General features: G+C 48.5%; 1 protein-coding gene and 1 pseudogene across 3 annotated transcripts; both read right to left on the reverse strand.

Annotated features, from left to right (window-relative positions):
* Positions 1-1209: 1209 nt before the first annotated feature.
* Positions 1210-8499, reverse strand: LOC135581553 (uncharacterized). 3 transcript variants are annotated; one of them, XM_065189304.1, is made up of 12 exons: positions 8343-8499; positions 8098-8266; positions 7838-7922; positions 5330-5526; positions 4649-4731; positions 3300-3345; positions 3151-3207; positions 2949-3003; positions 2768-2868; positions 2623-2686; positions 2367-2500; positions 1210-1605 (listed from the first exon to the last, which is right to left on the reverse strand). In XM_065189304.1, exons 2-12 carry the CDS (start codon positions 8182-8184, stop codon positions 1432-1434), a joined length of 1083 nt encoding a protein of 360 aa, XP_065045376.1. In that variant the 5' UTR covers positions 8185-8266; positions 8343-8499; the 3' UTR covers positions 1210-1431. The 3 variants fall into 3 exon arrangements, with proteins under 3 accessions (XP_065045376.1, XP_065045377.1, XP_065045375.1); XM_065189305.1 differs by having other exon boundaries at positions 8098-8260; positions 8343-8497; XM_065189303.1 differs by having other exon boundaries at positions 8098-8463.
* Positions 8500-8807: 308 nt separating this feature from the next.
* Positions 8808-22680, reverse strand: LOC103989756 (ACT domain-containing protein ACR9-like; annotated as a pseudogene).
* Positions 22681-23060: the final 380 nt, after the last annotated feature.

Genomic DNA, 23060 nt, shown 5'->3' on the forward strand with positions numbered 1-23060 from the left:
TCTAGCTGCCTTTGCTGGAACATTCTGCTACGAGTGAAGGTACGAAGAGATGAGAACAGGTATGGTTGCTTTATGAGTTACTTAGAACTAATTTTGAAGAGTTCTGTTCATGTCAAAGCAGTCTGACCTTAATGTAACCTTTGGTAACAAAGGTATAGGCTAACAAATTTGCTGCCAAGTATCACAGCTTTTGGTAGTTGTTCCTAACATTGTAAAGTTTGGATGCACGTAAGACTTATTCTGTGTCAATTATTCTGTGTCAATAATAATGGTGAAGGGTCATGCCTACTGGGTGTATGTATCATGTACTTGAGCATTTTAGTATTCACATTCTTAATTCTGTGGATAAGACATTAAAGTTATATAAGTACAGTGTCATTTTACGTTTGGATTACCTATTTAGTTTGGTCAGTTCACAAGATGTCAAACTCTTTTGATAGCCTATGCAAAAATATGAAGCTGAAATTATTTTTACTTCTCATGGACATAATGAATAACAACTCTGATTAGGGCTCCCAATTTTTGAGGTGGCTGAGATCCACAGGAGGCTTAAAGTTTATTGGTTTCTGAAGATTTTTTTGTTTTTTTTGAATTGGTAAGCAATTAATTGTTTCGATAGCATAATCATTATAGTGGAAAGTTTGTTTTCTATGGGCTATAGTGGTTTTATTGTCTTATTCAAAATCGTATCAGCTATCCAATATTTGTTCACTGTTGACTTGGGTTCGAAGTGAGGGAGAACATATATACTGAGAAATTTAAAATATGTTGTTGAAACTTGCAACTGTTAAAATATGTTGTGCCAATTAAGTCTTGGTGACAGGAGCCTGGACATGTTAAATCTAAAGGGAGTCCGTGCCACCTTCGGCACTGGTCTCACTATTGTCATGACAATCGAATCTAGTACAGCTGGGTCATCCTGTTCGTACATCGTAAATGTGCCATGCCATCTTCTGCTTGTTGACAGGTCGCCGGTTGAATTTTTATGTAAATCACATACATCCAAGGTTTTACGACGTTTGTAATTGATATAGTGGTTTGTTGATGAAGTATGAAAAGTTTCTTTGGTATTTTTGGGCTTCAGTAATTATGAAAATGTTTAATTTTCGAAGCCGAACCAATTTTCCAGGGAAGGCGTCTCTGCGACATTTTTCCAGAACTGTGTTGCTTTTTAGCGTCATTCGTCATTTTAAACATTACTATCAAAGATTGAACTGAAAGGGGGTGAGGAGTTTTTCTCCAAACATTACTAGCATCGTCTCCAAACAGAACACAAATGTTGCATCAGACATCCTTTTTAATTCCTGCTAAAATGCTCTGATTGTTGAGGCCACCGCATGAAAACATTGCGATAAACCAACACAACGGAAAAGAAAAAAAGGGGGCAAAAAAAAAAAAAAACAGACGATAATAAATCCTTGCGGCGTGACACTAGGAATCTTTTGATTTTCTCATGTTCTCCCAACTTGAGCCAATTATCCTAAGTATGTAGAATACAACAGTTCTGACGCAAGTCATGATGAAGTTCCAACAAGAAGAAGGCCAGTACCAAGGATAAAGCAACCGAAAGAAGAGGCTTATGATGTGCCGTGGATACTGCCCAACCTATGCCATGAGAAAATTAGAATACAGTAGTATAAAACCAAAAAATAAAAATAAAAGGGGGCAAACAAGAAAAGGGAACAAATTCAAGTTATCTCTAAGCATTCTATCATCGGCAAGAAAAATAAATGTAAGACATGTTGAGACAAAATCTCCATAAACGATGGGAGTAAACACACACGAGAACGATCTCAGGTCCATCGCAATTGCAACAAAAACGTAACCACACACATGAGAAAAAAGTTTTATTTGCTATTTCTATTTATCAAAGCCGTGGCAGATAGATAGATACCCAAAAGGCAATAAAGGTATAAAGAATATCAGCAGTCTAATATCGGGAGGTTTTCATCTGTGAAAAACAATCCTTTGAAGGTTAGGCCCCAACTAACAACTTGTATCGACCATAATGTACCCCATAGTTTAAAAGAAAATTTTAGATTGTGATTCTACCTACCCATCAGAATGCTAGGTAACTATATCCTTAAACAACTTCTATATGTGGAATACTCTTTTAACCCGTTGCAAATTTTGACACTGGGAACTATGCTTTCATAGAGTCACAAATATTACCATAGATAATCCAAATTATATAAAACATATTTTTACCATAAATTATTCATTTATAGCAACATACAAAAAAATCATTAATGATTGTCATGTTTATGTCATGCTGTCCCCTACTCTTCCTAAGTTTGTTATGGATGCTAACATGTTAAGTTATTCATCCTAAGTTAGCTTGTTTCAGTCACCAAAAGACTACTTACTGGAAAGAGCAGATCCAAAGTATCCCAAGCTGCATGACGTACAACTCTTGTTGGATACATAGGTCCTCCAGGAGAAGTGAAGCTGTACAAGCATGCCTTTAGCCTTGTACTTGTTGTCATCCTCAGTTCTAGTCCTACACAGATTTCCACAACAATAAGCAGCATTGTGAATGTAACTGACAGATATTTACAACTCTAGCTAAAGGGTCAGTCACATAAAGCATAGGTGCACATTGCCACTTGAAATAAATATAACCTTTAAGAGCACTCATACGGGAGAGATAATGTAAAAGCACAGGCTCTACTTTCAGCTTCTGAAGCTGAAAAACACAATAATATAAAAGGTGATCAATAATGCTGTCTATGTGAGCAAACAAATTCTTCTAACATAAATGACTAACCTGATCTGCAAGCTCAATCACAAATATATCTGCTGGGCCTCCAACCAAAAAAGCATTTGGGAAACCAGGAAATTGCCCCAGAAACTTTTCAAGCAAGTCATCTGCTAGTTACAAAGTTGAGAACTTTAAATGACAGACAATACTTTGTTCAATGTGGTACTACAAGTTAACAAAGCCGCACCTAGATTGTAAAAGAATAAGAACCTGGAGAGAAGAAGACAGAGATCTCGACGGGCCTAAAAAAAAAAAATAATGCTAAGAATATGCTTGGTAATAAAACTAAATACTATATTACTATACAGGATAGGAGCCCTGCTTCACTTAACTTGATGCAATAAAATGAACAAAATATTAAATGGTAGAGAAAATACTGAAAGCAAAACCTGCAAAGAGATCTTGTTGCTGCGATAGGGTACAAGTGCAACCTCCTGAAGAAGATACTGAGAAAAAAGGAAATAAAAAAAATTCAACTTTAAGCTTAGGAAACATACGAGGCATCATTGGAAAATAATCCAGGAGCTGTGTATCTTACACTGAACAAGGGAAAAAATCTCTTCCTATTTGTTTGGATGTCAATCCTGACAACAGGAAAACAAATAAAGTTTCAAGAAACATTTATGGAAAAAGAAAACCAAAGAGCTTGAATATGCATGATGGCTTCCCTTAGGTAGGCCCATGGTTCTCAAAGTGACCAACTTGTTTAATAGGAAAGTTACATCACATCTTAATCAAGTCAATGTGCAAGAAAAAATACAACACCATAACCAGCTTCGAAGAACTATTTTCAACTCATTTACTTCTGATATCACCAACAGTGTTGTAAACGAGAATGTAATATTGAAGTATAGTAATTGTATCAACTACAAAAGGCATACTATTCAGAATGAAATTTTAACGAACCCAATTACAAAACACAAACTCTATACTACAACTTTTTATGTCAAGATAAACAACAACATTATTTTGTACTGTCAGGTATACTATTCACTCAATACATTTGCTCTTAGTCTTAGTCAAAATTCTAAAATCTTATTTTCTAATGTTTGCCTACATAATTCAAGTATAAGATATATCCAAATTAAATTCACATCAATCAAACAATATCATTATTAAACAACATAGGCCATCAAGACCATTCCAATAACTTTGTAGACACAATTACGACAGTCCTTAAATTGACTACTCTATTATGCATATATTTTATTATATAAGTACTAAATGTATTTTCCATAGTTTACATTCTCAGTCCATTACCAGTTTATTAGACTGGTATGCTACAAGACACTATAGCAACTTGTACAATATGATATCATCATAAAAATAAGAAAAAGGACACTGGCTATCAAGCTTGGGTCGCTATATAACCTATCCATGATTGGGTCGCTATATACTAACCAAATCATACTGGTCCTGAGTACTCAAACCTTGCTTTAAATCTTTTCTAAAACCCATTACAGTAAATTCATAGACATTCTATTACAAGCTTTTTCCAAGTCAATAAAAACTACATTCTACTTTTTATAATCTTTTAGTAACTATGTCCAAAATAAACATCTTCTTCGATTTCTCTTCTGGACAATCTCGAAAAAATGTATAATATTCATGATTAACTTATACATTGGTCCCTCCAAGTTTTCGATTACCAATGAATTTGACCTTAATAAGATTGTCTACACTCATTTACAGAACATATTTATAATATAAAATATAGAAAGTTACCAATGTAGATGCAAATACTATCTACACAAACTGTCATCCTACAGCAATCTGTAATGTCCTAACACTTGTGATGGCTACACAAATTGTCATGCTATGTATACCAGTTACAGTCAATCAGGAAGTAACCACAATCAATTGTTTGATAAAAAAATCCTCACGTACCAGAAAACATTGGTAGCACCTTGAACAAGGGCAGATCCATAACGTAGCAACATTTCAGAATTTTCAACAGAGACTTCAAATAACTGGAAGGAGAAACAACAAATTAGTAAAATATTTATATACAAGATATATGTATATATGCATATAAATAATAATTTAAAAAAGGCATTGAGACATTCCCAACATAAAAGTTGTCAGCATTGCCTGTTATAGGTGTCATTCATTCCTTCGAATAGCATCTGTAGGACACTTTTCCTAGATTGATACATTTACGACATAAAATCTATCAGTATTGCCTGCTATAAGTGTACCATTTGTTCCTCGATACAATCTACAGGACAGCCTCCAGCAATCTAATTCCTGATAGTCTAACTAAATTGAAGAGATTGTTCACATGGCAGTGATGAGAAGTTCCTTATTCTAGAGAATTCATTCATTTTTGCAGATATAAATTTAGATTGTATGGCAAGACACAACAACATTATATGCATGGCACATCACAGAATGATAAATAATCATGACCATAACAAATATACCAAAACACGGAAATAGATGCTAGTAAATGACATGCACAAGGGACTGAAAACATAGGATGAAAGTACTCAAAGCAAATAAAGCCTAGATGGATAAACATTCTTATATATTAGTTGCATAAAAGAATTTCTACAATGCAAAGCATACCCACTTATGGAATATGAGCGCAAATATATGTGACACAAAAGATTGGCTCCAAAGTTGAACAATTAAATCAAGGATGTGCTTTCCATTTTCAGGTTCGCCAACAAAATAATCAGCAAGTACATCATAGAAACACAGATGGTTCTCAATTCCATCATCTGCAGAGGTAATTTTGTCTTCATCCTTTTTGAAAATCATGTCTGCAAGGCACATTACGAAAAAATTTGAATCTAAATGGATTTGATGTTATCAATTCCATAAAGTATATCATGTGCAGGCATAAAACAAGCAGACAAGATAGAAACATAATAATTGATAATCTCCAATTTGCAAAAACAGCACATCCAAGTCAAACTTGTGGCTAATTATTAAAAAATTTACACCAAGCGTGAAATTCTAATTGGCTTGAATATTTTTTTGTGATTATATATCATAATTAAATAAGTGCATGAATTAGATATGTTCACAATGGAAAATTAATCCATGATCTTCTTCTCAGTACCACTTCCTGGATAGGAAAACTAAACCAGAAAGCCAATAACAAAAGACAATTAAGTAGATAAAATCAGTTTAGCTTTGTTTGATAATTTTTTTTATATTTATCATATTCAAGTATCCAGATCAAGACAGAGCTCATTCAAGATCCATATCTATATCCAAAGTTTCAGATAATAAAATTTAGCTTCGAGTATAGATATAGATGATAATCATCTATGTAATAGCACCTAGATCTTGTTAGATATGGAATGAACTCAAAAGATAGTATCTGAACCACTATTATCAATACATCCATATATTTTCCCAACCAAAAGTTGAGAATATGGCAACTGTAGAATCAATTCATTTCAGGTAAAACAAACCGCAACATTTCTTGCAACAAGCAATCAAGAATGACATCCAAGAAAATTCTGGTTCTTTTTCTTGGTCAAAAAGGTCCATAACCAACGAAGCTAGTGAATTAAACACTTGACAGCCCGAAGACAAGCTACTAATTCATATCCCTTTATCAAGCACTGGGGCTCAAAGGTCATGAAAGTTGAATCTATCACAAAGAAATGTTTAAAAGTTACAACCCTTGTTCATGCAGTACTATTGGTTTCTTCCTGTGGGTTCAATTTGTGTTCTTTGTTTGATTATCACATAAGAACATTTACAAAAACTACAAGTTAAACCCCAGCCTTAACAGAAAGATAAGACAAACAGAGCTACTGTAAGGCTTTTATGCAATAACAAACTATATATACACATTCCAGGATACTTGATGTAAAACAAAAGGTAAAAAACAAAACAAACAGATGGCCAAAAGTTCAGTGGAAAAAATACAGGAGATTAGAATGTAAAAAATAGGCTATTGAAAAAAATGTTTATTTAGTTGGTTGATACTGTCTTCAAGCAATCAATGACAGTGTATATAGAAAAGTTAGGCATTATCGGAACAAAATTGTGTCACTATACATCTCAGACTTCAAAATTATGACACTTGTCATACTTAATCTCAATATACAACTTTAAATACTATATTATTATATGATGCCATAATCAAACTTAATTCCTACAATTTTCATTGGCCTCACCATGAGCATGAGTCTGCATCAGTCACGTCCATTCCTAAGTTTGAAAACCTATTTAGCCTCCTTTTAGCCTTCCTAGGATTCATGAAACCCTTGTCCTTTTTCCCTTTTTGTTTGAAAGAACACTTTGGAGTCAGTACCAATGTACTGCATACTGAACATAGAGAATTCCTTAAGTCCGTTAAACTTTAAAAAGCGCAATTGACTACTCATGCCATAGTATATACACAACTCCTGATATGTATCAGCCACTTTATCTTCCTCTTCTCTTGCATCACATCTCCAACACCAGTTCATGAATTCACAAGTTGACGGAAGAGGGAAGGTGGATAGTACAAGTTTTCTTCTAAATTGTTTAGTGTATGTACTACACAAAATTGCGAACCCCAATATCTTACCCTCTTTCTCTGCACTGGTATATAATTCAAGTATCACATAATGTTAATCTCTCTCACAACATTCAATAAGTATTTTTTAATGTACCCTCAGAAAAAAAGTTTCTTAAGTTACTCAAATATCTCTATGAAGTGTCAAATTCTACATATGATAAAATGATACCAGACACAAAGATGACTACCACTCTAGTTAATTTACAATGTACAAATGAGACCATCTTCATAATCACAAAACCCCTAAAATTCTTCTAATCGTTCATAGCAAGCAGTTGAGGGAAAAAAAAAAAAAACTATAAACTCGACAAGTTCTTAACTACCTAAATTTAGATCTCTGAAATCTTGGCCATTCATAAAGCTCTGCAATCAGTATCCACATGTACAACGTTAAAGACAAGGTGTAAAACAGCAGAGAAATGGTTTTCAAAAAAATTAGCAGGTACTTTGAAGACCTATTTTCAACAAAGTATACTACACAAAACAAGATATCTAGATTATTGTACAAAGGCATTCTTGCAAATTGGAGCATCACAAGAAGGAAGTGGCACCTCGAGCACGATCCTCAACCTCCAAAGCTACATCAGCAAATAATTGTTGAAGCAACTCGGGTCGTTGCCTTGGTGAAATCAATGCCTGCAAAAAGACCAACCGCTATTGTGAAAGCAACATCACTTATTTGGACAAACGTTAGGGTGCGAGAAAGCAATTACTATCCGAACCAAGATTTCAAGATTCGACCGTCAATCACCAAAAGCAAGAAAAAGAAAGAGGAAGAAACGAAATCCGACCCAAGAATCGGAATCCTCACCTTCTGGAGCTTTCTCTCAATCTCTAGCGTCAGGGCGCCGAGATATGTCGATCTCCGATCCGCCGAGTGCTGCTGCATCGTCTCCATCGACCGAACACGGAACGATCTGATGAAACACGGCGAATCCTAACCGCCACAACCTCAATAATCGCCCATGCGGCAGCTTCTCCTACCGCGATCCAATCAAGAACCACAAGAATTCGCCAAATCAGGAGACAAAAAGCAGAGAGGATGCGAAACCCTACCGAGATTTGGGTGGGAATGGGGAGGGAGCAATGAAACTAACGAAACCGTCCTCGCGAGAAACCCACCGGCTCCGGCCTCGGCATCAAGAAACAACGAGATGTCGCCGACTTTGTATCGTGAATCAGCTGACGATGACGTGTCCGCGCTTATCCCGCAGAAGGCTGAACCGTGTACACGAACGGATGGAAACGGAGACGTGGAGGTCGAAACGAGGTGTGGGACCGACGATGCGCCTAATCCACACGGAAGCCTGAGTCGTGGCATATGGAACTCAGCGAAGCCGACACGTGTTGCTTTGGGTATTTGTTTGGTGTCGCCGAGCGGTTTATAGCAAACAAGTACAGATTTGGGGTTATTATAATCGGAATCCATCGATCACTCCATTATCATCTCGTCGGTGGGTAAACGTACGGTGCAGGGAGCGTAATGAACGAACGACGAAACAAATAACGATTTGCCCAATAGGACAAAGGAAATTATTATTATTATTATTATATTTGTCTATGTGGACGGGAAAGCAGAAACAATATAGTGCCATAAACAGCAGCATGTAATACAAACAAACCAAACAACAAGATACATTCGTTTTAGTCGGGCCGATAAATAATGCGTCTTTCTTTAATCCGCGCAAAGAATAACTGCATTTTTAAGTTGGGAAAACATGTGCGACAAAAGAAAGTATATGTGATAGCTTTCCAACCTCACGGCTGTTTCTTCGATGAAGACACCTCAACTACGACATAGTGGCTCCCCGACTGCGGCAGCGACGTACATCAAGAAATGTTCTTCTTGGCGAATAGCAGCATCAGAAGTTTCAGTGGTGATCTGTAGTCCTCACTCGCTGCTTGAGAACGCCGGTAGTCCCAATTTGACCGAGGTAAGGCTGCCTGCTCAAATGCTATACAAGGCACCATAAAAGGATTTGGTGGACAACTTTGCAGTGTGTTTGCTGTCCGGTCCAAGATCGGATTGTCAATTACCATCATCATTTCATGGACTGAATGCAAGGAACTTTCACAGATCGACAGTAGCTCACTAACCCATTAAGTTCTTCTAACTCTATCCACGATCTGACTTGTAGCTTGGCTACTGGCCAAAGGAAAGTCTCTGCTATCCTCCAAGATGAATCTGTGGACTTCCCATTGTCTATCAGATGACGAGTGCCTGCCAATTTCAGCCTGCACATAACATACAAGGAGAATAAATACTTCTCCCTAGACTACCAAAGAAAAGAATAAAAGAGAAAGCAAATTGCAACTGCAATTTACTTACAGAGAAAATGCAAATTCCGAGCACTTTAAGGGCATGAATGGCATCATAAAAGACGTGAGGCCTCCCTTTTCCAGACAATTCAACTGGGTTGGCAACAAGGAGTTCGGTGTCCGGCCCACGATTGGCAATCATCACTCTCAAAGGATGAAGCATTTCCATTCTCAAACGAGAACACAGAAAATTCTGTTTCTCAGGATCAATTATCTTCATTCCATCTGTTTGCTGGATAAAGAGGTTGGTCAGACCTCTCGGGAGCCTTTCATATCTGACATGAATCGTCCATAAGCTATCTAAAGTCTAAACCACAAGCAATGAGAAAATTTATCAGAAACATTCATGTCTGTACATTGTACATATTTGTTAGGGTAAACACCTTTTTCTTAGCCGTGACCCGGGGGGTCGTCTCGGCTCGTTCGGGGGTCCGAATGGCGAGGATCTCCCTGGGGCGTTGCTCGCCTCTGCCAAGGCGGTCGGGCGCGGCCTCGACCTCGGGACGACGCTGCGACTTCCTCCGGGCGGGGATGCTGCGTGTTCGGACGGGGGCCTTGGCTCGGTACCTGCACAAAGGTCGGGTCGGGATGCTCCACCCGACCCCTCCAACGATCAAGTTAGAGAGTGACGTGGAGGTCGTTTTCCTTTCAGGAGCAAGTGTCCCCCTCTCCTTCTGGCTCGGGGGTGTTTATAGGGGGACTCGGCATTACCGGGCGCGCCATCCCGTCAGTCGGGGCCGTACCTCCGATAGCGTCCGACATCGCCGAGGATGTTGCGTAGGGGACCGGGGAATCGCAGGGTATGGGCGAGCTCCAACCGCTACCTACTTTTGTCTCGTCCTACTGTGCTGGGTCAACTGAAGGGGGCTGTGGGCTCAGCGAGGCTGACGTCCGGACGCAGGTCGTCACCCTCATTGCTCTTCCTGGGGCGCCGCGCCTGTCCACGTGCGGGGGACGTTGCCAGGAGTGGGGTCCGCCATTTTTTGCCATATCATATCCCCCCCCAAAGGAAGCCATGGCTCGGCATCGGACGGCGGGGATTCGAGGCGTGGCTTTGATCGGTAAGCGATGGTTCTCTTCGCGGTTCACGATTGAGGCATATGTCCGGGGCAAATAGGCCGCGCTGCGTAGGTGCTTTCGGCGACACGCGGCCGAGGAGCACGTCTCGGGCGGGCTGGCCGCGCCGAGAAGGCGGTCTCGGGGACATGTGACCGAGGAGCACGTCTCGGGCGGGCTGGCCGCGCCGAGGATGTGGTCTCGGGAACACGCGGCCGAGGAGCACGTCTCGGGCGGGCTGGCCGTGCCGAGGACGTGGTCTCGGGGACATGCAGCCGAGGAGCACGTCTCGGGCGGGCTGGCCGCGCCGAGGAGGTGGTCTCGGGGACATGCAGCCGAGGAGCACGTCTCGGGCGGGCTGGCCGTGCCGAGGACGTGGTCTCGGGGACATGCAGCCGAGGAGCACGTCTCGGGCGGGCTGGCCGCGCCGAGGAGGTGGTCTCGGGGACATGTGGCCGAGGAGCACGTCTCGGGCGGGCTGGCCGCGCCGAGGAGGTGGTCTCGGGGACATGCGGCCGAGGAGCACGTCTCGGGCGGGCTGGCCGCGCCGAGGAGGTGGTCTCGGGGACATGCGGCCGAGGAGCACGTCTCGGGGGGGCTGGCCGTGCCGAGGACGTGGTCTCGGGGACATGTAGCCGAGGAGCACGTCTCGGGCGGGCTGGCCGCGCCGAGGAGGTGGTCTCGGGGACATGCGGCCGAGGAGCACGTCTCAGGCGGGCTGGCCGTGCCGAGGACGTGGCCTCGGGGACATGCGGCCGAGGAGCACGTCTCGGGCGGGTTGGCTGCGCCGAGGACGTGGTCTCGGGGACATGCAGCCGAGGAGCACGTCTCGGGCGGGCTGGCCGCGCCGAGGAGGTGGTCTCGGGGACATGTGGCCGAGGAGCACGTCTCGGGCGGGCTGGCCGCGCCGAGGAGGTGGTCTCGGGGACATGCGGCCGAGGAGCACGTCTCGGGCGGGCTGGCCGTGCCGAGGACGTGGCCTCGGGGACATGCGGCCGAGGAGCACGTCTCGGGCGGGCTGGCCGCGCCGAGGACGTGGTCTCGGGGACATGCAGCCGAGGAGCACGTCTCGGGCGGGCTGGCCGCGCCGAGGAGGTGGTCTCTGGAACATGCGGCCGAGGAGCACGTCTCGGGCGGGCTGGCCGCGCCGAGGAGGTGGTCTCGGGGACATGTGGCCGAGGAGCACGTCTCGGGCGGGCTGGCCGCGCCGAGGAGGTGGTCTCGGGGACATGCAGCCGAGGAGCACGTCTCGGGCGGGCTGGCCGCGCCGAGGAGGTGGTCTCGGGAACATGCGAAAAGATCGTCGTTCCTCTTAGGCGTCGAGGAGTCGCAGTGGCCGTTCTCCCTGTCCTTCCCTGCAGCGACCTTGGGTCCGCATTTATGATGGGGTGTTCGTTGACCGTCCCTGATGCGATGAGTGAGTGTGCGGATGAGCTGTTGGCCGCTATTGGGAGACGAAGGGACGTCTCTCCTGGCGGGATTTTTCCTATGTAAACGGCGCACTCGGCCCGTTTCTCGATTCTTGTTGCTGAGTCTTGGGCCTCGTCGTCCTTTCTGTCATCGCGCCTTCTCCTTTCCTACGCCGTCACTCCCCAGTCGCTCTCTCGCCGTCCCTCTTGTTCGTTCCCAAGCCGGTAAGGATGCCCCTCTCGCCTGTCTCTCCTCCTTTGTCCCTCGATAGAGGCCGGGAGCGCACGCCTCCGCCCTCCCCAGACGAGGAGGCGGCGCGAGCCCTTGAGGCTCTAATGTGGCCGCACGACCTCGACTCGGCGGTGAGCGGGTCGTTGCTGGAAAAGCTCCGGGAGCGTTTTCACATCCCGGAGGAGTTTGTTCTGGTCGCACCTGATCCGGGGCAGCGGTCGTACGACCCGGTCCCTCGAGGTTTCGCGCTGACTCAAGATGCCCTAGAGGCTGGGTTGCGCCTTCCCCTTCACCCTATCATTGTCTCCTGTCTTTCTCTGTGGCGGATTTTGCCTTCCCAGGTGGTGCCTAACTCATGGCGTTACCTAGTAGCGTTCTTAGGGGAATGTTATTATGCTAACATCACCCCTACCCGAAACCTCTTTCTCTCTTGTTTTCGCCTTCTCAAGGGGCCGGGGGGCTATTTCGTGTCAGCCCGGGCCGGCTTTCGCGTCGGGGGGGCCCCTTCGAATAACAAAGGGTGGAAGGGGCGGTTTTTTTACGTTAGCTGGTCGAAGGATTGGGGCTTCGGAGTTCGGTGGGCAGTGAGGGTAATAGATAACACAGTCCCGGACTTGAACGACGAGGAGCGTCGGGACCTGAAGAGGCTTCGGGCAATCCTTCCCGGTTCTCAGGCCATCCGAGCTATGACCGAGGAGTGGCTGGCCGAGGCGGGTCTTAGCCCGGCTTTCGGGGGTACGTTTATAGCGGGTGTTCTTCGTGTCTTGCCTGTTCCCACAGTTTGTGATAGTTTGCTTGTTTTCCTTTGTAGGAATGAAGCTTCTGTCACTCCGCGGTGGCCGCTCGTCGTCGGCTTCTTCCCCACGCCCGTCCGTCGCTCTCTCTCCGCATCCCTCAGCCGACCCGTTGCCCGGCTCAGCGGACGCTCCGTTAGAGATCCTGGAGGGGCGCCCGTCAAAGAAGGCGAAAACAGCTGGTCCCGGGAAAGCCAAGGCGGGGGCCCTCCCTTCGACAACCGTTGGCACAAAGCGGGCCATTCGGGATGAAGGGCCTTCCCAAGTGGACGGGTCTAGCCAAGGGGTGGCCGGGAAGAGGTCGAGCCTGCCTACGGTGGACGACCTGTGCGGCTACGCACGGGGGCCGACGAGCCTCTATGGTCGTTAGTTATGGGCGAGCTTCCTCCGGGGGAGGTTTCTGACCCGCTAGTCGCCCGCTGGAAAGGGCTATCCCGGGGGGACAAGGTATGGGCCGGGGGAGATCCCTCGGCCGCTTTTCTTCGAGGCGTGCTCCACCCCGACTTGGCTCGGGACCTATACACCCTGCCCTCGGAGGCTATGCTCAACAAGGCGGGGAGGTTTCTGACACTGGTAAGTGTTTTGTTAACTTCAAGTGTCTTTGTGACCGTGCGCTGACCCTCTTTCTTCTGTGGCAGGGCCTCCACTACTTGACGGCGCTGATGGACCGAGTGCGTGACGCTGGCCAGGTAATCTGGAACCTCAGCGAGTGCAACTCCGAGCTGTGCCACCAGCTAGAGGAAGTTCGGGCCGGGTCGGGCCCAGAAGCGGTGGCGGCCGCGGAAAAACGCGCGACCGACTCCGAGGAGGAGGTGGCGCGCCTGAAGGCGGAGCTCGAGCAATCGGGCAGTTCGGTCAAGGAACTCGAGGAGTTTCTCCGTTTGGATCGGGCGGAGCTGCGCCTACTGAGGTCGGAGGCGCTTGGCCTTACCAAAAGGGCGGAAAAGGCCGAGGCTGAAGCCCGCGCAGCTTCGGACGCGCTAGCCGAGGAGGTCCGCCTTCGCCCGTCGAAGGATAAAGAGGCGATCGAAGCTTACAAGAAGTCCGAGAACTTCGAGCTCGGATTGACCCGAATGGGGCGAGTATCCTACGAGTACGGATACAGAATCGCCCTAGGTCGCTTCGGCTCATGCCCTCCTGGCTCCGAGGTGGAAAGGGATCCCTTTGCCTCCCATCCCGTGGATCTGGAGGTGGACATGCCGGAGGACGTGTCATTCGACGACCGCCCGAAGACTCCAGGAGAGTGATGAGCATTGTTTTTTGTATGTCGGAGTCGAGGTCGAGGGTGTGAGGGGTTTTCTGTATGAGTTTTGGTTTCTGTTCCTCATGGTTATGGTTCTGCATCCCCTCCTTTTTAATAAGATGCTCTTTTCTTCTGATTTCCGTGTTTGCGTAGTGCCCGCGTCTTCAGATGAAGTATTTTCTAAGGTTCTGTATGTTCCAAGTCCGGGGCACGGGGTCGCCATCCATTGTTGCGAGTCGGAACGTCCCCGGTCGGGATACTCCGATGATCCGGTAGGGTCCTTCCCACTTCGGGGCCAGTTTCCCCCTTACTTGGGTTGGGTGGCTGACCTCGATTTTGCGCAGGACCAGGTCCTCAATCTTTATCAACCGGGGTCGCACCCTCCGGTTGTAGACCCTTGCCACGGCTCTTTTGTAAGAAAGAGCTTTCTGGTGTGAGCTGGCCCGTCTTTCCTCGAGCAGATCCAGGTTGGATCGGAGTCCTTCACACGAGGCCTCTTCGTTGTAGCCTGCTGTCCGCGAAGTTGGGACGGCTACTTCGGATGGTAATACGGCCTCGGTCCCGAACGTGAGGCTGTAGGGAGACTCCCCGGTCGGGGTCTTGGGGGTAGTGCGCAGCGCCCACAGGACGCTCGGGAGCTCTTCGATCCAAGCCGATCGGGCAGCGGACACCCTCCTCTTGAGACCGTCGACGATAGACCGGTTGGTTACTTCAGCTAGCCCGTTCGCCTAGGGGTAAGCCACCGAGCTGAATCTCAGCTGAATTTTGTGCTCGGCGCAAAACTCTTGGAACCTCCTGCCGGCGAATTGAGGTCCATTGTCGGTGACGATGGACTGGGGCAGGCCAAACCGAGTTATGAGGTTTCTCCACACGAACCTTTCCACTTGTGACTCCGTAATGGTGGCCAGGGGCTCGACTTCGACCCACCTGGTAAAGTAGTCCACTCCTACGATGATGTACTTCCGCTGGCCGGAGGCGGGTGGGAGAGGCCCGAGTATGTCCAGCCCCCACTGCGCGAATGGCCAAGCATAGTCGACGGGGGTGAACAGGACCGCCGGCTGTCGGGCGATGCGAGCGTGCTCCTGGCATGAGCTGCATCGCCGCACGAAAGCTTTCGCGTCCTAGCGCATGGTCGGCCAGTAATACCCCTATCGGAGTATCTTGTGCGCCAGGGCTCGTTCGCCTATATGTTCCCCGCAGGCCCCTTCATGCATGTCGGACAGAACTGTCCGGGCTTCGTTCAGCTCTAGGCAGCGTAGCAAGGGGCGCGAGAAAGACCGCTTGTACAACCGTCCTCCTTCTTCAGAGTACCATGCCTGCGTCCGACGCAAGCGTCGAGCCGCTGTTTCGTTGTCGGGTAGGGTCCCGTCTCGCTTGAAGCGTAGCATCTCTTGTACCCAAGTGGCCGGCGCGCCGTCCGTGACTGTGGCGACGACCTCTATGGCTCGGTGGGGGAGCTCTTCGGTCTCGAGTCGAGCCCTGGGGGCCGAGCCGGACGCCAGTTTTGCCAGGGTGTCGGCTCGCTGGTTCTCGCTCCTGGGAACATTCGACAATTCAAAACGGACGAACTTGGTGGCAAGGTTTTTTACCTGTGCCAAGTATTTCGCCATGGTCGAGTCCCGGGCTTCGTATTCGCCGTCGAGCTGCCTAGCCACCAGCTGTGAGTCGGTGATTACGCGTATGTCGGTCACCCGCATCTCCAGTGCCAATCGGAGCCCCGCCAGGAGAGCCTCGTATTCTGCTTCGTTGTTGGTGGCCCTGAACCCGAAACGGAAGGAGCGCTCAATCGAGCGGCCGTCAGGTGTCACCAGCACCAGCCCTGCGCCGGCGCCCTTTGCGTTGGCCGACCCGTCTACGTGGAGAGTCCACGTGTCACGCGGTGGCTCGAGTTCTTCGCCTGTACTCGGGGTCAGCTCCGCGATAAAGTCTGCCACGGACTGGGCTTTAATGGCGGTCCGAGGCGTGTACTGTATGTCATGCTCGCCGAGCTCCACTGCCCATTTGAGGAGGCGCCCTGCAACGTCGAATTTAGACAGAACGAGCCGAAGCGGCCGGTCAGTTATTACCTCTATCGGGTGGGCCTGGAAGTAAGGGCGGAGCTTTCGCGCTGACAGGACGAGCGCCAGTGCCAGCTTTTCGATTGGCGGGTAGCGTCCCTCTGGTCCGCTTAGCATGTGGCTGACATAGTAGACCGGCAGTTGGTCGCCGGAGTTTTCCTTGACCAGAACCGAGCTGACCGCGTGCTGAGAGGCGGCGAGGTAGAGGCTCAACTTCTCCCCTGGGGAGACTGACACGAGTCGGGGGAGGTTAGCCAGGTGTTGCTTCATCTGCTCGAAGGCCCTTTCACATTCCGCCATCCATTGGAAGTTTTTTGGATCCTTCAAGGCCTTGAAGAAGGGGAGGCAGCGATCTCCCGATCGGGAAAGGAAGCGTGATAGGGCGACTAACCTCCCGTTAAGGCGTTGCAGGTCTCTGATCGTCCGAGGGGGCTGCATGTCTATGACAGCCTGGACCTTTTCCGGGTTGGCGTCAATCCCTCTCTCGTGTATGATGAATCCGAGGAATTTTCCCGAGGTTACGCCAAAGGCGCACTTGGCAGGGTTGAGGCGCAGGCCGAACCTTCGCAGGGTGTCGAATGTTTCAGCCAGGTCGAAAGGATGAGCTTCGGCTGTTCGGCTTTTCACGATCATGTCGTCGACATATACCTCCATGTTTCGTCCAATCTGGTGGGCGAACATCCTGTTCACCGTCCTTTGGTAGGTGGCCCCGGCATTTTTCAACCCGAACGGCATGACTTTGTAAAAATATATCCCCTGCTCGGTGAGGAAAGCTGTGTGTTCTTGGTCTTCGGGTGCCATCCTGATTTGGTTGTACCCGGAGAAGGCATCCATAAACGAGAGACGGGCGTGGCCGGCTGTGGCGTCGACTAGCTGGTCGATCTTCGGTAGGGGGTAGCAATCTTTTGGGCAAGCATTGTCGAGACTGGTGTAGTCAATGCACATCCGCCACCGGCCGCCAGAAGTCGGCTTACCTCTTCTCGGATGGCAAGTTGCCGATCTGGGGCCTGCCGCCTGGGCCTTTGTTTCACCGGACGGGCATCGGGCGAGATGTTTAGGTGGTGTTGCGCGACTTCCGGGAGGACTCCTACCAGGTCAGATGGCATCCAAGCGAAGATGTCGGCGTTGGCTTGCAGAAGGCCGACGAGCTGCTGTTGCTCCTGTTCGGGCAGTCCTGACCCGATCTTGACTGTTTGGTCGGGCCTGCCTTTGATCAGCGGTAAGTCGATGGTGGATTCCTTCGGCTCGGGGCGGGGGGTCGGTTTTTTTCCCTCCCGGGGGTCCTCCAGCGGGGATTGGACCCTCGCTCTCTTGTTTAGCGATACGGCGGTTAAGTAGCAACGCCTGGACTCCCAAGAGTTCCCCGCTACTTCTCCGACCCCATCGTGGGTCGGGAACTTGATGGTTTGGTAGTAAGTTGAGATGACGGCTCGGATCTTGTTGAGGGTTGGCCGTCCGAGGATGGCGTTGTATGCCGTGGGGAGGTCGACCACTAGAAAGGAGGTCATCACTTTCTTTGTCCTCGGGAAAACTCCCAAAGTTAGGGGCAGGGTGATAACCCCTAGTGACGAGATTGAGGCGCCGGTGAACCCCGTGAGCGTTGAGCATACCGGCTTCATGTTCTCCTTTACCAGGCCGAGCTTTTGGAAGGCGTCCCAATAAAGTATATCGGCCGAGCTTCCAGTGTCGACCATGATCCTTCTTACTTGCGCGTTGGCGATTCTGGCTGATATCACCAGTGCGTCATCATGTTCGGCTGGCACGGGTCCCCCGGTCGGGAAGGTGACTTCGGGGCCTTATTCATGTTTGGAAGCTTCGGCTCGGGAGGCCCTGGCGTAGGCCTTTCCGCCCGCCATGGAGTTCCCTCCGGACGCTGGCCCGCCGGTTATGACATCTATGTGCCGCTCGATGGGTCCCTCCGGGCGTGGCGAGAACTCCTTATCTGGCCGGAGGTATGAGCCGAGGTGCCCTCGGCGGATGAGCTCCTCAATTTGCCTTTTTAATTCTCGACACTCCTCGGTGTCGTGACCGGGCTGTCGGTGGAAACGGCAGTATTTAGAGCGGTCCGCGAGTTCGCGCGGGCTATTCATCGGGTGAGGATCTTTGAGAAGACCTTTCTCCTTGATGTGGAGAAATATTTCGGTCCGGGAGGAGTTCAGGCCTGGGGGAGGGGACCTGGGTGCCGCATCGTCGAGTCCGCCAGCCCTACGCCGGGAGGTAGCGGGCTGTTGCTGCCGGGGCTGCTCTGGCTTAACCCTCTTGTGCTCGTCGCGCCTTCCGACCATCCATGCTTCAGCAGCGACGAACTGGTTTGCGCGTTGTAACATTTCGGGTACCGAAGTGGGGGGTCGCTCCACCAGAGACCAAAAGAATCGGGTAGGCCGCATGCCCATCATGAATGCCTGCATCATCAAAGAGGGGTGAGCATCAGTCAGCCCGCGAATTTGTATGGTGAAGCGGTCCACGAAGTGATAAAGGGGCTCGTCCTCCCTCTGGTTGAGCCCGAGGAGCATTGCCACCGACGGCCTCGGCTTGGCGTGAGCCAGAAAGTTAAGTTCGAAATCCTTGGCCAACTGGTCGAAAGAGGCGATGGACGCGGTCTTCAGATTGCTGTACCACGCCCGGGCTGGGCCTCGCAGGGTTGTCGGGAAAGCCCTGCACATCAGGGCGTCGGACGTCCCATACAGCGCCATCTGGGCGCGGAAAGCGGCTACGTGGTCAGCCGGGTCGGTGGCGCCATCGTAGGCGTCTAATGAAGGGAGCCGAAAATGCGGCGGGATCGCATGCTCTTGAATCTCGGGGGTGAAAGGGGACCCCTGGTGTTGCTCGGCCCCCGGGTCTCCCCTGGTCCGGCGAACCTCACGCTGCACCTCGTCCAGTCGGCGGCCTACGAGGCGTAGCTAGGCCCACAGGCCCTCCGCCGAGTCTGAAAGCGGGGCTACGGGCGTCGGGTGCGTCGCTAGATCCTCCGCTCCTCGGCTCCCGGGTTGGGTCGATTGGCCCGGAGGCGAAGCGGGAGACTCGGGAAGCGGTGCGGGGTTCTGGGCGGCGGACCGTTGCCGTGGTGGAGGCAGGGTTGAGTGCGAAGACGTCGGAGGAGAGACCAGCGGAATGATGGTCTGCATCACTCCCGTAAGAGCCCGGACCTGGTGTGTGAGGTCGTAGAAGGCTTCAGGCGGCACGGGGGACGGGCCACCAGGATTGGCGATGGGCGGCGACAGACCAGGGTCGTTGAACAATCGCCAATAGCGCTCCGAGATCGCAGCGGGGCGCTCGTCCCGAACCCCCTCCTGTTGGGGATGCTCTTCCGTTGCGTCGGTCGTGTGCGACCTGACGGCTGGGGGTTCGTCGGAGTGAGCCTGTTGATCGCTTGACATTCGGACCGGCCCTTCCTCTAGCGCCATTATGTTAGGGTAAACACCTTTTTCTTAGCCGTGACCCGGGGGGTCGTCTCGGCTCATTCGGGGGTCCGAATGGCGAGGATCTCCCTGGGGCGTTGCTCGCCTCTGCCAAGGCGGTCGGGCGCGACCTCGGCCTCGGGACGACGCTGCGACTTCCTCCGGGCGGGGATGCTGCGTGTCCCGACGGGGGCCTTGGCTTGGTACATGCACAAAGGTCGGGTCAGGATGCTCCACCCGACCCCTCCGACGATCAAGTTAGAGAGTGACGTGGAGGTCGTTTTCCTTTCAGGAGCAAGTGTCCCCCTCTCCTTCTGGCTCAGGGGTGTTTATAGGGGGACTCGGCATTACCGGGCGCGCCATCCCGTCAGTCGGGGCCGTACCTCCGATAGCGTCCGACATCGCCGAGGATGTTGCGTAGGGGACCGGGGAATCGCAGGGTATGGGCGAGCTCCAACCGCTACCTACTTTTGTCTCGTCCTACTGTGCTGGGTCAACTGAAGGGGGCTGTGGGCTCAGCGAGGCTGACGTCCGGACGTAGGCCGTCACCCTCATTGCTCTTCCTGGGGTGCCGCGCCTGTCCACGTGCGGGGGACGTTGCCAGGAGTGGGGTCCGCCATTTTTTGCCATATCACATATTAATCGCAAGATTGAGGATAAAACATACATGAAAACATGAACCTCATTCTAGTTATTGGAGCACTTGTAATATATCTAGTTTTGGTAGAGAATAAAAGCACGCAAGGTATCAACTTATATACGAGAACTACCAGGAATGAATTTACTACAAAAGTTTGTATTGACAATAAAAAAAAAGCAGTAGTAATCCAAGACTGCGAATGCAGACTAGATAAATAAGATTCTCAACCAAGACACGTCACAGATCTAATTTTAAAAAGAGGGGATCCGAGAAAGAAGCAACGGAGCTATAAAATCAATCAAATGAATATAAATAAATCGGCATGGTACATAATGTGATTATTAATCGAGTCCTAGTGCCATAAACACAATCCAGCTTAGCTTAAATAGAGAGGATCCAGATAAAGATAATTGGAACCTGAATTTTGTAGTCCTTCAACGTCCTCATAATGTCATAGAGGAGGCCTTTTTTATCAACACAATGAATTTGAAGCAAAACATAGGAAGGGCTTAATGAGTTGTCAATTTTTAGATCAGCTTTCTTCAGCCTTTTCATATCTGAAGCCGGTGTCTGTGAACAAAATCCATTATCTGATAGTTCCAGGCCAAGGAGTTTTTCAGCAACTTCTGGTGGAAGACAAGAGAAACCATGTTGAAAACTATCAGCTAATCCTATCTCACAGCTATAAAGAGACTCTCCCAGAACTGCATTCAATTTTCCGCAGGTCTCATGCTGTCTCCTTTTGGTGTGCAAGAGCTCCCTGACAAAAGAGAGAAGTAGATAAACAATCAGCAGAACGTATCAACCGCTAGCTAATGCAAACAGGAGCATCGGGACACAGCATGATACATGAAAGAACCACATAGATTATGAAAGAAATATTATGCACAGAAATTAACATAATAGTTGTTTTATAGAACAAACAATCATTCTCACAGAAGCATTTCATCATAAAGAACCTGAGAGAGCTACAGTACATATGCCGCCAAAGTTGAGAGCACAATAGCAGGATCTGAAGCTAAACCAAGACGCAAAATAATAAGCAAAGTGAACTTGTTAGATCCAAACTCACATGCCATCTGTAATGAAGAAAAGGTCGATAACTTTTACCATCAGGAGTTGTCGAGACCTTCACTCAAGCTCACAAAGAACTCGAGTGACATCTGCACCAAATTTTCAAATGATCAGGAAGTACAGATGTCAAAATGACTAGTCCTTAGATGAGAGTTTGAGTACCGTGCAACAATCCTTTTCGATCGACAGAGAACAACTTCAAAAGGTAAACTTGAGAACTAGTGGGTTAATTCACTAGATCAAAGTAGAATGGGACGGAACAAGATTGACACATGGAGATTAACCGGATCTTCGAACTCGTCCAACGGATGTTACTGGAGGATGAACACGGGACAACCCAGAACGCCAAATAGCACCATTTGCCCATCGGTTGATATATCTTTGAGCAAGACAAAAAAAAATTGCAGGTTAATTTCACATATTGAAAAGGCCATCGAGTTGACTACAACCTAAAAAATTTTCTTGAAGGTTTCTTTTGCTGAAACTAATCAAACAGTAACATCTTTACAGGTTACTGAAACACTACTGAATTTGTATAGTCTAGGGAATTTATTGTAAGCAAAGCAGGTAATAATATAGAAACAGATCTCAAAAGATATCTTTGTTGATAGATAAAGAAGGGGAAGAATTAATTTGTGGCATAAACAAATGATTTGAGTTTCAAAACTGATAAAGAACGCTATTTACATTCACCCAAGCAAAAATTAATTCCGTCAGATGATCCCAAGAAAACAATCAAAAAAGGAAGCAAAGATGAGTATGCGAGAGAAAACCTTTAAAGAAAATAAGAAGACTAAAAGATGCGACCTTTTCCAGCGACTAGGAACTAATCTGAGCATTCACCCTAGAAAGGATCGAATCAAAAGAAGGGCGAGACAAGGAGAGAACGATACAAAAGATTCTTCAAATGAGAAACCGAGAGGCGATTCCGCCCCGACCTCCTCTGGTGATGCAAAGGCCGAACTCGAGGACTGTGTGGCAGAGATCGCTGCCGAGGCCGGTCTGGTCGGGGCGATTGACGGTGATGACGCTCGGCTCCCCCGGTCCCATTAGCCAACTGGATCACCACCGCGTCGTCGCTCGCCATCCCCATCCCCATCCCCATCCCCCGACGTCCCCGGGGATGTGAGGGGTGGCTACTCGAAAACATCGAACGGGCCGTCTTGGTCTGGCGTCCTTTCCCGAGCGGTCGAGCCAATTTGCTATGTCGAGCCGCGGGTCCGTGCCAGCCAATCTGTGCCCCTTCGCGTGGGCAACTCCTGGCTGGGGATGTGGCACGTGAGGAGGAGGTCCGCCGGTGGCCTCTAGTACACCTGTCATGTCATGGAACAAATAAAATAAAAAGAACCTCTTTTTGTATCTCCAATTATTCATGGTTTGAATTAAAAAAATATTATAATAATATTAATTTGATATTTACAACGTATTCTGCTTAGGATTTGCAGTCCAATTTGGCTACGAGTAATTGACAATACGGCACAGGTTTTGGACACTGCAGAACTGAAAACATGAGGCTGACAATAATGCAATCATCAGCAATCAGCGAATTCCA

The sequence above is a fragment of the Musa acuminata genome, chromosome BXJ1-6 (genome assembly GCF_036884655.1).
Source record: "Musa acuminata AAA Group cultivar baxijiao chromosome BXJ1-6, Cavendish_Baxijiao_AAA, whole genome shotgun sequence".
Classification (NCBI taxonomy): Eukaryota; Viridiplantae; Streptophyta; class Magnoliopsida; order Zingiberales; family Musaceae; genus Musa; species Musa acuminata.

Coding starts and splice junctions, on each gene's coding strand:
- LOC135581553 (XM_065189304.1), bottom strand. CDS start 8,184: ATGGAGACGATGCAGCAGCACTCGGCGGATCGGAGATCGACATATCTC. Junction 7,923..8,097: donor TTGAGAGAAAGCTCCAGAAG/GTGAGGATTCCG, acceptor GTCTTTTTGCAG/GCATTGATTTCACCAAGGCA. Junction 2,869..2,948: donor CTTATTCTTTTACAATCTAG/GTGCGGCTTTGT, acceptor TGTAACTAGCAG/ATGACTTGCTTGAAAAGTTT.